Source organism: Macrobrachium rosenbergii, chromosome 35, assembly GCF_040412425.1.
Source record: "Macrobrachium rosenbergii isolate ZJJX-2024 chromosome 35, ASM4041242v1, whole genome shotgun sequence".
Classification (NCBI taxonomy): domain Eukaryota; kingdom Metazoa; phylum Arthropoda; class Malacostraca; order Decapoda; family Palaemonidae; genus Macrobrachium; species Macrobrachium rosenbergii.
Genome location: NC_089775.1, coordinates 132933 through 146970, shown reverse-complemented (window position 1 = coordinate 146970; position 14038 = coordinate 132933). Strand labels below are relative to the sequence as shown.

At 38.7% G+C, this 14038-nt stretch overlaps 1 protein-coding gene across 4 annotated transcripts; it reads right to left on the bottom strand.

Annotated features, from left to right (window-relative positions):
* Window positions 1-3050: 3050 nt before the first annotated feature.
* Fancl (E3 ubiquitin-protein ligase Fancl) lies at window positions 3051-12859 on the bottom strand. 4 transcript variants are annotated; one of them, XM_067133964.1, is made up of 11 exons: window positions 12762-12859; window positions 11537-11637; window positions 10583-10702; window positions 10346-10402; window positions 8999-9150; window positions 7852-7966; window positions 6086-6239; window positions 5558-5682; window positions 4902-5108; window positions 4388-4459; window positions 3051-3200 (listed from the first exon to the last, which is right to left on the bottom strand). In XM_067133964.1, exons 2-11 carry the CDS (start codon window positions 11630-11632, stop codon window positions 3174-3176), a joined length of 1125 nt encoding a protein of 374 aa, XP_066990065.1. In that variant the 5' UTR covers window positions 11633-11637; window positions 12762-12859; the 3' UTR covers window positions 3051-3173. The 4 variants fall into 4 exon arrangements, with proteins under 4 accessions (XP_066990065.1, XP_066990066.1, XP_066990067.1 ...); XM_067133965.1 differs by having other exon boundaries at window positions 11537-11639; window positions 12765-12856; XM_067133966.1 differs by lacking the exon at window positions 10583-10702.
* Window positions 12860-14038: the final 1179 nt, after the last annotated feature.

Sequence of the window (14038 nt, the reverse complement as noted above, 5' to 3'; positions counted from 1 at the left end):
TCTCCTGACGATTCATAGTGCAACTGCTTTGAGGTTTTCATCCTGTTACGCCTTTCAGACCTCATACTGTTGGTTTCACTCTGCTGAATGACTTCGTAGGTCCCAGTGCTTGGCCATTAGCCAAAAATCTATATTCCATTCCATTCTATATTCCATGACTTATGCACCTTCATGAGCTATATGTTGGTGTAAATAAGTATACCTTAGTTTTACCAGACCACTGAGCTGATTAACAGCTCTCCTAGAGAGGGCTGGCCCGAAGGATTAGACTTATTTTACGTGGCTAAGAACCAATTGGTTACTTAGCAGCGGGACCTACAGCTTATTGTGGAATCCGAAGGTTAGTTTTCTTTGTTGTGACGGGAGATTCAAACACTAATTTCCAGATATCCAAGTCCCACCAAGACCTATTTGGTCTCAGTTCTTGGCCTGTGGCCTAGACCTGGTATTTCATCCTAATCCTTCGGGCCAGCCCTATGAGAGCTGACAGTCGGCTCGGTGGCCTGGTTAAACTTTTAATAATTTCCTTCGAAATTACCAAATAGGATTTCTGAAAGGTGTAATAGTATTATGCCTTTCTGCCACTCAGCCTGTGACCAACAGGGTTTTGAACACCGCCTGAAGTCAGTCTTTTAGACAGTAGATTTGTCTATGCTCGTCACAAGTTTTACAGACTTTGTTCTTAGGAGATTCATCCTTTTGAGCGGGATGTGACGTGTCCGTAGCCTAACCCAGGCACCTTACAAGCCCTTGGGGAAAGAGACTTTATCAACTATATATTTTTCCTGGCCTGTCCATTTCTTCCTCAAAAGCTTAGGGTACTTGGAAACTCTTGACTGTCAAGATACTCTTTAAAGGAATCACACAAGACATCTTGTCTCTGTATGTAGTCACGACCAAATTGAACAGTGTATACTTTTGTATTAGATTATATGCCACAAACCTTTTCATATCAGTCGACCGACTATTTTGTGATAGTGGAACTCGCCAACGCATATGGTTTCAACTACTTGATATGCTTTTATTTAAGGTTATCCAGGGCACCGATCGTGTCCACAGCAATGGTTTGAAGCCATTACTGGATGTCTGCCTTCACGCTGAGCAATTATCTTTCGAGTTGCATCTGCGAATCGCTGGGAAAAGAACTAATGATGTTGCTGCTTTGAAGACAATATCCACCTCAGGGCTGAATTGTCGTAAAGCAAGCAGTAAGTGTATTAAAGTAAGAGGATTGTACTATTGCAATTAAGAGAACGATTTCACTTTGTACAATTGTTAAAAATGATTGATGGCAATTTACCCTAACCTCATATTTCCAAGAATAGACTTATCATAATGACTATGTATGTCGAACATTTTAGTCAAATTGACCTAGATGGAGATTTGTACCAATACAAAATCACATAATTTGGCATAAAAAAGTACAATTATATTCCAGAGGCCATGGAAAAATTGTGATAAAGGAAAACTGGAGTGGAAGGAGAGAACTGAATACCAGTGTAGACAAATCAAAGCTCATGATGACGGGAAAATAAATCGGCAGGGGATCCGTACGGTAGTCAGGAAAGTGACACTGCGGATTTGGAGTGTGGATGGAAAAAGGTAAGTAATATGTATCAAATGCAACAGATTGTCGCAGAGATGCATAGGACTATTAAGTATGAATGGGACAAGATTCGTGTATTGCAGGTTAATGAGAGTATTTCATGAATACGAAAACTTTGGTGGAGCTTTATGCTGGAGACGTGGTTACTGAAAAAGAAAATGGAGATTTTGACGAGGTGTCAAACAAAATGCCAAGTGGTTCCTATGGGAATACAAACTACTGCATTTTACACTATCTTTCATTGCAAGGTGCAATTGATTGTTGAAACTAGGTAACATGGTGTTAGCTTGTGGTGAGGGGGGGGAGTATCACCCACTCTCATCTGGTGTCCAAATGAGCTGCCCTCGACTTCAACAACAACGGTTAAACTCATTTTGATAATGTGTGGCTGTTTTTGTTGTCTTGCCAGTTAGTTTTTGCACGATGGAGAAAAACGTGAGCTACACCACCCATAAAAATACGGCAATATTTATGGTGTTGCTTGTAGAGGGAAGTTCCTCCACCAAGGCCTGTTTATAGGGAGCGTGCTGTTTGAGATTTGCCAGAGTGAAGTTTGGCAAGAATACGAAGAAAGATAAAAATGTTCATCAGCTTCAATGGGGAGAGGGGAATAAACCCCTAAATCCTTAAGTTCTGTTTGGGACAAGACCAGTATCTCATCCAAATATTGAAGCCTAGTGTGAATATGGAGTGAATGGTTATCCTGTCCATCCAAACTCTATACAAGTGGCATCTAGGCCAAATTACATGCTGGAGTCTGACAAGACATAGGTCGGTAAGCTTTCAGCATCCTGGGATGGGTCATCCTTGGTCTACCGTTTTTACCAAGGGGTTTGGGTCATGGGAGAGCTTATTCCTGAACCTGTTGCTTGGTAACGAATTCAGCTGCCTTCTGACATGGTCTATTAAGGTTCTTCGATGTGTATTCCTTAAGCGAGCACTCAATGCAAGATAATCTCGCCCAGTGTCTAGTACTCTGGTCAACCATTTCATCAGACTGGTAGGACTCCTATATAAAAGGCTCTGGTTTGTTGGCCTATGAAAAACACAAATTGCTCTAGAAATTTTTGTCGTATTTATGGCTGGAGTGCAGTAGAATATTAGCACAGAGACAGTAAGGTAAATGGTCTAGATATGAATTCAAAGCAGAAAGTGTATAATACAGGGAGGTTGGGTGTACACATCCAAACTATTTCAGGAAAATCTGATGCGTAATTAAATGATAATCTTACGAGCCCATATGAATTCTTCTTATAGGAACATTAAGATAAAATATGGGCTCTTTATGTCAAACGTTCACATTAGTTTTTGATTAGAAAAATATTAAATACTGTAGTTGTGAATATTTAAAAATAGGATGCATATAGGGGTCATAAAAATATTACTTAAAGCCACACTGTTTCACTGTTGGGGTCGTTTTGGAGCTGAGAATAATTGTAAATAGTTTTCAGTAAACAAAGTAGTTTATTATAGTCAGGTACAATATTTATCTTTACGTATGAAGTATTTTCCATCATGCAGACACCACAGGAACTTCGGTATGGGTGCGGTTCCTCTTCCTAGGGGCCTATGCAGGAACCTTGCAAGATATCAGCTGCAAAATAAAATTTATTAATGAATTTAACCATTTTAAAACATCACATGGTTCATATATCATTACAGATTAAGAGTGCATAATAGTTATCAAAAAAGTAGAGCTTAATAATTCAAATTTAATATAAATTTGTTTCATAAACCCATTAGTTTTAACACAACCTATTTGTGTGCCTGCGCAAATCCCTAGGCATTCCATTTCCTGTAGAAGAAAAGACGACTTGTTTGTTTGTTCTGGTCATGACTGTTGTAAGAAAGATGCTTCACAATAATAAAAAGGTCAATGTTTTTATGCTCAAGCAGGTCATTTTAAGAGCTTACGAGGGCAGCTTAGAATAGGGAGTTGATTCAGGTCCATGCTCATTGGACAGTCAATCAACTTCAATGGCTGGCTTCTGGAGGTCCTACAACAACCTCTGCCGGAAAGATCTCGCCTATGTGTAAGTGGATTCATAAATTTTAGGTATGGTTGTGACAGCCACTACACAAAATAGCCCCTTTTTGTATTAACAGGGTTCCTTTCTACCTCCTGAACCCTCTTCAGCCCTGAAGATTGAGTTCTAAATGTCCCTCCCATCCAAGAACTATTGGTTCCTTAGATCACTATCATTTCCTCCAAGGTTTTAGCAATTCAATCCCCTCCTGCGGAAGTTTTTATTCAGGCTATACACAACGTCATTCTCCTAACCCCTACTGTTTCGTTGGCACATGAAGTGAGACATTTGTCACAGAGAACCTCCAGCAATCATATGTCGGCCTACTGCGATCAAAAGTCTGTCTTTTCTTCTGCTGGAAATAGTGTCTCTAGGATTCATGCAGATGAACCAATTGGCTACATTAAAAGTACTGGCTATGTATGGAAATTATTGCATTCGTATGCAAAGCAGCGAACTGAAATATAAATCAAATTTTACAAGTAAAAGGTTAGAGCTATTGTAAAATTGCATAAAAAGTTTTGCACAAGGCAACACGAGCAATATATCAAGAGGGAACTTTATAGCCTCTTAAAATTACAAGCATCACAGAACTGACAATCAGCTAAGTGGTCTGGTAAAACTATTTTTATATAATAATAATAATATGGAATAATATGCTTAACTGCAAACAGTCAATTAAGATTAAATGAGTTTATTTTTTTGTAAACAGTGGCAACTGTGACGATCCTTTCACCGAGAAATTCTAACCTACCCTCGAACAGTACGGACAGTCTCCAAAAATGAACTTCATGCTCTGCCTGCTATTTGGGAGCCCATGAAGCCACTGCAAGGGAAAGAGAAATGGTCAATTACAGGGTACAGTTTTTTACCTTAACCGATTTTAATTCTAGTATCACCTATATTTTGCATTTCGTAGGTATATATTGTCCGAGTCCTGTAATTTTTAATCGGCTTCTCGAGCAAAGATTGGCGATGTAGTGTTTGATGGCCCTAAGAAAAAGGACAATAATTTAGATAGTGGAAGAAATGAGGCAACGTGTTCCAGGATAAAGCAGTCTTGATATACGAAAATGACATAAATAGTAGAACAACTTATACCCAACTAAGGCAAGCTATCGTCCATTAAACTAGCGTTGCTTACTAACCTGAAACCTGTTGACTCACAACACCAAAGAACAAGAACAAAGATGTAACACGTGAACACTACAGAAAATCTCAGGGACATGACACCTCTATGCATTTACAATTAAACTTTCTCAAATTACCTCATACAAGCAATTCAAATGGAACGACTGGCTGCAGTGGTCACACGTGAGATCGGGATGGCAGCCGTCGAGAAGCAGCGAATAGCAAACGGCACACTCGGCACCCCATTCTTCATTCCCGCCTCCCGACTGCGCTGATCGCTTGACCACTTCGACGCCGAGAATCCTCTCGATGTTGTTCACGATACTCTGCTCTGGGTCCCAGTCCTGGAGATAAGCCGTCACAAGGTGAAAGTAATGTGATGCTTTTTTTACTTATTTATTCCATGATAGAGTAAGATAAAGAATTCAGACCAAGGTCAAGTTCTGGGAGGACCTACGAGGTCGTTCAGCGCAAACTGAAATTGACTCTACAAAGGTTTGAAAGGTGTAACGGGGAAAGTACGGGAAATGTATGGCTTCTTGTCCCTATTCCATGATGAACTAACTACCTGTACTCTACTTTCCAAAGGAAGGTTAGGCCTTGTTACATTAATATGAACTATATAAATGTTGCAATCACCATGAAATTAAAACGGCAAATAAAAAACGACTGTTGCAATAAATGTCAAACTGCAATACAAAACATCCCGTAACTTTCATACAAAATTACAAGATAATCTTAGTTTTGTCTACGATTACTGTCTTTCCAAACCCATTTCATCTATCATACACACCTGGTATTTTTCTGTCAGGCAGTTATTAAGGGGCGTCGTTAGCGACGAGGGCCCAAAGAAGTGAAACTGGGGTAGATTACAAGGGTGCTCCACTGATACTGTTAGCTGTACATTCACGTGATTACCTGTTGAAAGGACAAAAGGCTTCTCATAAGAATATTGTACGTTTGTTAAATAGTTCACATTTCCATATATTCAGAGAATATTATTTAGTTACTTATTGGTTGAATTAGTGATACATTAGGAAACAGTTCATGTAAGAGTTTGTGACTAACTTAAAAAACAAAAATGGCCAATTCTTCATGATTATAGTTTGTCCATTCTGAATACTTTTCAAACTCACATTGAAAGGCAAAAGTAATTATGTCGAAGATTTATAAACCTAAAACTAACATATAAGAGATTTCTTTTTCAGTGATCGGTAATATAGGAACCTTTCTCTTTCCAGTACTCGGTATAGACGAATCAAATAAGCAGAATATCTCTGGGACAAACTCTCGTCACTTACGTTGAAACCGGATCACTTACTCAGGAAAATGCGACGTGTTTTGTGCCGTCTCTCGGGGTGCTGAGGGTCCAGCACAACTGCCGTTTCGTCTAAATCGTCCAAGACGTCCCAAAACTGCTGTACACTCGATAGCTGGTCCTTAAATGCGGCAAAAATCAGAGGAAGTCCTCCAACCTACGAGGAAATAAAAATTATAGAACCAGGCAAGAAGGGAATATTATGCCTTGTGGAGAATGGAATAGTTTTTATATTTTTTCTAAGATACCTTCAATGTCTATACTAAGTTTGTCATTTTCAAAGCTCATAATTCATGGATGTGTATAAATTAACAGATAAAGAGGCAGTTCGCAAGAATTTTACTATTTTTAAACATTTCAGGGGTTAAGGAAGACAAAAATAGTTTTAACTAGTATTGTAGGGTATTTGAGACTACAGTTAAATTGTCTTACTTTCACACTCAGTGGGGAGACAAAAATATCTCAATATTTTATCAACAAAAGATGTTCAAAGTTCATTCACCAACTCATGTGGCCCTGTGAGCGATAAACATATTAGTTCAGTGGTCATCTGAAGCTACTTAACATTAATAATACCATTAACCTATGATTTCTGATAATTTTTCCCCTTTTTCAGATAAGTTTACCAGTAGCAATTCCTTGACAAGTTTGCAATGAATCCTGCTTGCGTTCAGGTGATGACGATCAGGACTCAAGCATTCGAATATTTCTGGCGGCGTGGACTATCACCTCGTACATGACAATAATTCACTGTAATTTAACACAGCTCTGGAACAAACCAATGTTTGTAATTTTACTATTACAAATATACAGAATTTTTAATGTAGATTTTTATGGGTCTCTGAATTTCCTAAAACACTGATTACAGGATAAGGACAATTCTTGTCATGTATTCTCCACTGTCTACAATAATATTTATTACAGTGTTTGCTATTGTATATTTGGAATGTGCTGTTTAGCTCAAATTCTTGAGTATTTATCATATCGCCATTAACATTTTAATATTTATTTCCCTTTGTAGGGTTAGATGCAAAACAAGCTCTCTCCAGTGCCTTTTGTCCTGTGAATTTTCTGCCTGAATTTCCATCTTGTCTCGTTCTTCGTCTACGTCCTTTTTCCATTCGTTCTACAGGGCTTGAAAAACCTGAGTCTTTGAAGTGTCTGTTTTCCAGCCACTGGAAACCACATCTCTTGCAACTCTTCATTCGCAATATTTTTGAGTTAACTCTACTCTGCTGTGTAAATTTAGTTTTCCATTTCAACTTTTATCATTTATTACAATTCCATTAACGGAATGGAACGTGAAATTTAGGCCAAAGGCTAGAACCAACGAGGTCATTCGCCTTTCAAAAGGAAATCGAGAGAAACGATTTTAAAGGTGAAATGAGGAAAACCTTTTGAAGTCGCTCTATGAGACAATTGTTAGAAGGTAGAAAATATGATGGAAGACAGAGAATATGAACAGAGGTACAGCAAAAGGAATGAGAGGGGTTGCAGCTAGGCGCCTAAGGGAGGGACGGCGCAAAGAACCTCACGTAATGCCTACAGTGCACTGCATTAAGTTCGCTGGTGGCACTGACCCAATAAGGGGTCGATTCCATTAAAACTTATTAGAGCACATATTTGGATGCCAGAGTTTCCAGTTAATGATTTCAGTGCTATTAATACCTACTGATGAAATACAATCTTTTACGAATCTAGAGGCGTGACTTAATGTTCTGGTAAACTATTTTACAGAAACGAAAACGAAATCTGCACGTTACACTCACGCTGTTCCAAGAGAACTGGAACTCTCTGGGTAAATCCACATCCACAGTAGGTTCTTCCTCGGGGTACCCCGGGGGTATTCCAATCTTGATTTTATGGAGACGTCCCTTGACGTCACTGGAGAGATAAAGGCTACAGTAAATAAAAGATTTGCAAACATTGACTGAAATACTTAATCTCTTGAGTTGTAAGTTCATGTGAAGCATACAAGAATTAATCAATTGTCTTCCCAAACAGGCAGGGCAAGAATTAGTGGAAAAAAAACTGCATAAAATTCCAAAATGGGGCAGTGTAATACCATATCTATACCCACAGATCAAACATGTCAAACTTTAAAACAAGTAAATGTGAAATTTAGACATTTATTTTGAGGTTCCAGCAATACAGAGACAATCTCTGAGTAACCGAGCTAAACAAAAAAATTTATAAAGTAGCAATTGTCTAGTTCAAGAAATAACATTAATTATTGTAAAATATTGCTAAGCAACAGGAGCCTACAAGGGCTGGTCGCACGATCTGATGATGTATCTTTCACTGGGTACCACACTCTTTTCCTTTACTCAACGTACGCTGAATAGCCTGACATACTCTTAACTCTTTAGTAGGCACTTCAGGGAGTTAGGGCTAGGGATTAAGAAACTCCTTACCTACGGTAAAAAAATAACCGACACTATACTAACGCGTCACTGTCTGACACGTAGTTATTGGAAGCTTTACCAGGTAATCCAGCTGTTGTGGTACGCATGCCATGCTTGGAAAAAGATGGTAGTGAATAAATCTACATACAATTTAAAAAGTATATCAAAACTATCACAAAGAAAACGCATACTTTCTATATGGAAGAGTAAAGCAAACGTTATTGGGGAAAAGATTCGAGGAGGTAGTAAGCTTAATGCGAACTCGTGCCATATTAGGCAGGCTAATCCTACATCGGAAACTAGGACCGATGGTTAGCAACGAACTGAAAAAAAGCCAGCATTTAAGAAAATACTAACTAGCCCACTATTCGCCGGACGGGTTGCTAGCACCTGTCACTGCCAAATTGATCAGAATAACTGATAAGCAAGAACTGCAATTATTGCAAACCTAACGCTAGACATTAAACATGAAATAGCATCGGTTGTTAATCGTAAGTAATAAATCTATTACCTTTCTTGTAACGTGATATAGGCGAAATCTGATGGGATTTCAAAAACCTTGGGCCATCCAATGTCTTCTAATTGCGAGAGAATGGACTTGAAGAACGACGCTGGGGGTAAAGGTATTTCCCTGAAGGAATCTTGTTTGGAATGCGCTGAAGTCTGTAACAAGATAGGCCTTGAATGTTAGAAAATATTTACCTTGCAACTGAAAATGAAATGAACCCCAAAAAAAGGCTCATAAATACTATTTCCTTTTCAACAAATATATCAAATTTTTAGGGTAATTTGTAGTTTTAAAAAGTATATACAAACCAAAGCCTTTCAAGTACTGCTGGAGTACTCCTCAGCCTGAGCTGGAAATGGACGTTAAAACTTGGTAACAAGGCAGTAAGTGTGCCTGCTGTAAGCTATCAGGCATAAAGTTGGATTATGACATTTGTTCCTTCGAAAACACAAGCCGTCGCCTTTTACGAAGGAGACTTATTCCTGAGGTGGAATAATACATTTAGGTCAGTTATAAAATGATGGATTCAGATGATAGCTTTAACCAACTCAGCATTAAAAGGGACAACAGTGGCAGTTACACCTGACGAGCCAAAGGGCTACGATATGATACTCAACTGTGAATTGTGAAGATCACCTGCACTGTGGACCGTCCCAGCACAAGTGCAGCCTGGCTTCTGCCTCAGAGAGAGAGAGAGAGAGAGAGGGAGACCCAGTCACCGATTCATTCGACCTCCAGAATAATGTCATCCAAGTATCCAAGTACCTAAGGCAAGACTCTATTCAAGAGGAGCTTGAACGGCCACCGCAGATCCTAAGGTGTGCGAGGACATCTACCAGAGGTTAAATGAGCTGAAATTGATCAACTGATTACCTAAAACACCAAATAATTCCTCCAAAATGAGACAACCTGTATGCTCACTTGATCTCTTTAGAAAGACCCATGAGATAAATAACTGGTAACTGTTCTTCCCCAAACCTCAAAAAGCATTCCTGTTGTAGGAACCATTTTCTAAAATAATCACGGTGACCGGGCCTACTTACAACGTACCTAGACGACAGCTCAATGGCAAGGTGAACCGACCAATCGTGCATCTGGATGAATGCAGTACACGTCTATGTTTCTCAAGCAAGCTCTTTTGAGAAAAATCTATATCGTGTCCACTTTAAAGTCCACATTCAACAAAATACAATCCTCTCCTGCTAGCAGTGAGGAATACTCCTAAATAAAAGGCGACAGTTTGTACTCCTGTGAGGAAAAAATAGCTAAATTTCTCTTCTGTATTAAAAGAATAACCACATTTACTGTAATTTCCTTTCAAGAACCAACATAAGAAACGAGGTAACTTACACACACTGCCTGAAACTTTCTCATATACTCGAGAACGGTGGAACATTCCTGTTCAATCTGAAAAGTAACAAAAAAGAGAGATAATTCTACATTCAACTAGTGAATTTAATACATGCATTCAAAAACATAGTGTGTGTAGTATTACATCAAACGATGATAAAAACATTCTAAAAATATCAAAAAGTAAAATCATTTTACTAACTCCGATTCTAACCATGAAACGCGGAACAACTTTACCGTAGAAAGCTGAGGGCGGCACCTTTCGACAAGGCACGACAGACCGAGGCTCGCGCTCAGTTTCATGCCCCTGGTAGACGGAAACTTTGGTATTTTCAAACTGACCTCGTAAAAGGTGTCCTGGATAGGGAAAAAACTATATCATTAATCCTTACCATACTTATTTTCTATAAACGGGAGAATCTGTGAGTTTATATAAAATAATTCAGTCATTTTTATATTTCATTAGACTTTTATTTTACTTATGTTTATCGCTCTGCGGACGGTGATTTGATGAGATGACGCAATTGCAATTTTACAAAGTATCTTCCGTACGCAACCGTAAATCGGACGGCAAAGGGGTCGACAAGCAACCAATCGATACAATCGATCTTTCTGACAACGAGGCTGACGAGATTAAAGTCTGCCAGACATATGGTATAGCCTTCAAATTTATCTCGGACCGGCAAAATCTTATCTCGTACAAACGTTGCCTCTTCATCGCTGATACGACATTGGGGTTACGTATAGCATTAAAAATACTGAGCAATGGGAATACAGAATTTGGCCCAAAGGCCAAGTAATGGGACTTATAAGACCAATCAGCTCTGGAAATGAAATTGAGAAGAAAGATTTGACAGGCGTAACAGAGGAAAACCTCAAAGCAGTTGTACGAAACAACTGTCGGGAGGAGGTGGATAGCAAGGTGGAGGAAAGAGAATATGAAAGGAGGTCCAGTAAAAAGGAATGAGATTCATAAGCATTGTCACATTCAAAATAAGCATCTTATATGTAATATATTCATACAATAAATAATCATTTTTTAAATATACAAAACATTTGATAGTACTTACACCAATATACATATTAATCATAAGCATTACCAGACTCACATTCAAAAAAGCATCGTATATTCTCAAAAATTTCATTTTCTTTTTGGCAAAATTATAACAAAAACCTTCGGACGGGACTCACAGCGATGCCGACTAAGCCGTGGAAATACCGAGGCGGTTTGGAGTTCAAGGACGGAATCAGCCAAGGGAACTCGGTGCAGAAATCCAAGACCGACATTTTGCCTGAGGAAATAAAATGGGAAAAAATTGTAAAATATTCTGAAACGACGCCATTTTTATCACTATAAATCAGTTCAGCGAGATTTTACCCGAGGAAATAAGTGAGTTTTCAGGTACTTAAAAATTAGATGTTATTTTTATCAATATTATTAATTAATTTAATGGAATTTACCCGACAAAAATAAAACATTACTCGACCTTTTTTCATAATTTGATGGTTAAGGGAAGGTTAGTCAGTAGCCCTTTGTACCCCTGACGGACTTCGGCCCGGTAAAGCCAATTAGGCTGGCCTAGCCTAGCCCAGGCCAGTGCCCAATGTGTTATTTCTGGGGGGGAGGGGGAGGTAGGGGGTTACGGGACGGGCGACACCCACCAGGGGGGTCAGGGTACGGCACCCTAGTTTCAGGTTAGGTTAGGTTAAGTTAGGTCCTTGGGGTATCCCTGAAGTCTTTCGCAGGACTTTAAGGGGTAGAGCCGGGCACTAGCCCCGCATCGGGTATCTGATTTAAGATCGACTTTTCTTTTAGCATTTCGGTCGATCATCGAGAATCTGCCGTTATTTTCCGTCGGTCGACTCTAATTAACCCGTAATTAACCTCGGAACTCATTACGGTTTTGCTATCGGGCACGCGCTGTTTATGGGGGTAATTTTGGTTAAAAGTAGTTATTTTACGGGGGGGATCCCCCCCCGGGGGCTAAGTAACAGCCTACTTGGTTAATCTATTGTAAAGTGAACCGTACTAACCTAATGTACCCTACCTAACCTAACCTAACTTAACCTAGTGGACCATATTACTTACCTGAGGGGGGGGCAAACGCCCCCCCCCCGGCCCCCCCAAGGTTGAATGAAAACCCACTTTAAACCAAAAAGCTCCCCTACAACATTACGTAATAGCAAAAAACAATCAATTCTGAGGTTAATTACGGGTTAATTACGGCCGAGAGACATCAAATAACCACTTAAGAGGTATAACTAGCCGTGGAGCTAGTACTCAAGCTAGTTCTACCCAGCTGCTACTTAAGAGGAATCCCTCCGAGAATAAAGGGGCGCAGACCCATTTCCGACGTAATAATTACATAATTAATTATTTAAATCAACTTTTAAACTGAAATAAATGTTCAAATACCTTTTTTTTTTAAGATGTCATAAGTCTCTATTTGAAGGCGGAGTCACGTGGTGGGGGTTCGAATCGCAGTAGTAGTTGAAAGGGGTTGCCTTTGTAACGGCTCTCTTCAGTTGGCCTTTTTAAATGATTAATTGGTTATGGTCAGTTTAAGTTGATTATTTTATGGGTTTATATGTTTTTAAACGTTTCTCTCTCTTTAAATTTATTCTTTTGGTCTTTTTGATATTAAAAAGAGTGCTTTTTAAAGTTCATTTTCCTCTGATTGTTTATTTTGAGTCTGTATAAAGCTAAATCTTTGTATATATTTTTTAATTCTTATTTTTTAAAATTAATATTTCAAATATCTGCTTTAGTTTAGGTCTTAACTTCCCGATTTGCATATTCTTGTCTCTACACTAGCCCAAAGTTATATCATAGGGGGACTGTTCCTGTTACTGGGAAGAATAATTTGAGAGGGTGCTTGGACCCCCTACTTCAAATCTTAGGGCAAAGTAGGCCCTATACATTGGTGCTTACAGTATTATTCTTTAAATAAAATAGAACAGAATTTAGGTGGCAGCTGATTACGTCTTTCTAGGTGAACTTCATAATTTCTGTGGCATATCTAAGCACTGGAATTACCAGTCCCTTCCAATACAGCTCTTTTCAGGTTCCTCTGATGAAGAAATCTTTATTATTATTCCTGTAGTAAGACTTTTTGAACATCTTTCTCAATTTCCCGGTTCCCCGTTGTTCGTTCCGCAGCTCCGAGTCACCGGCACATTGCTCGAGTACTAGTTACCTTTTTATATTATTGTATTTTGATTTTCATTGTTTTTCACTGTGTCTTACCACTTTCTCATTTGGGGTTTCTAGTTCCTTCACCTTAATGCTGTTTTACGTTTATCCGTTGGGGACTTTTGCCCTTAAAAATGTGTTCTGTTATTTTTCCCTCTTCCTGATTTTACCCATAGCTCACGGTTTAATTTTCCCTTTTATAATTACATCTCATTTCCATCATATTCAGTACGGCTTTCATCATTATCACTGCTTCTCTTGTACCCCATTCATCTATTAATTACTTTCTACATATCCTATAAGTACAGCTCAGCCTAGCTATTTCTTCTTCATTACCTTATATTCATTTCAGTCTGCAATGGCAGAACTGTGAATTATATTCTTTATGCCTTCTTCATAAACATCACTGTAAATCAAGTATCTACAGTACTCCACTTTCCTGGATTCTGGACAAAACTACAACTAAAATAAATGAATAATGATACATTATCTTTTTTCCA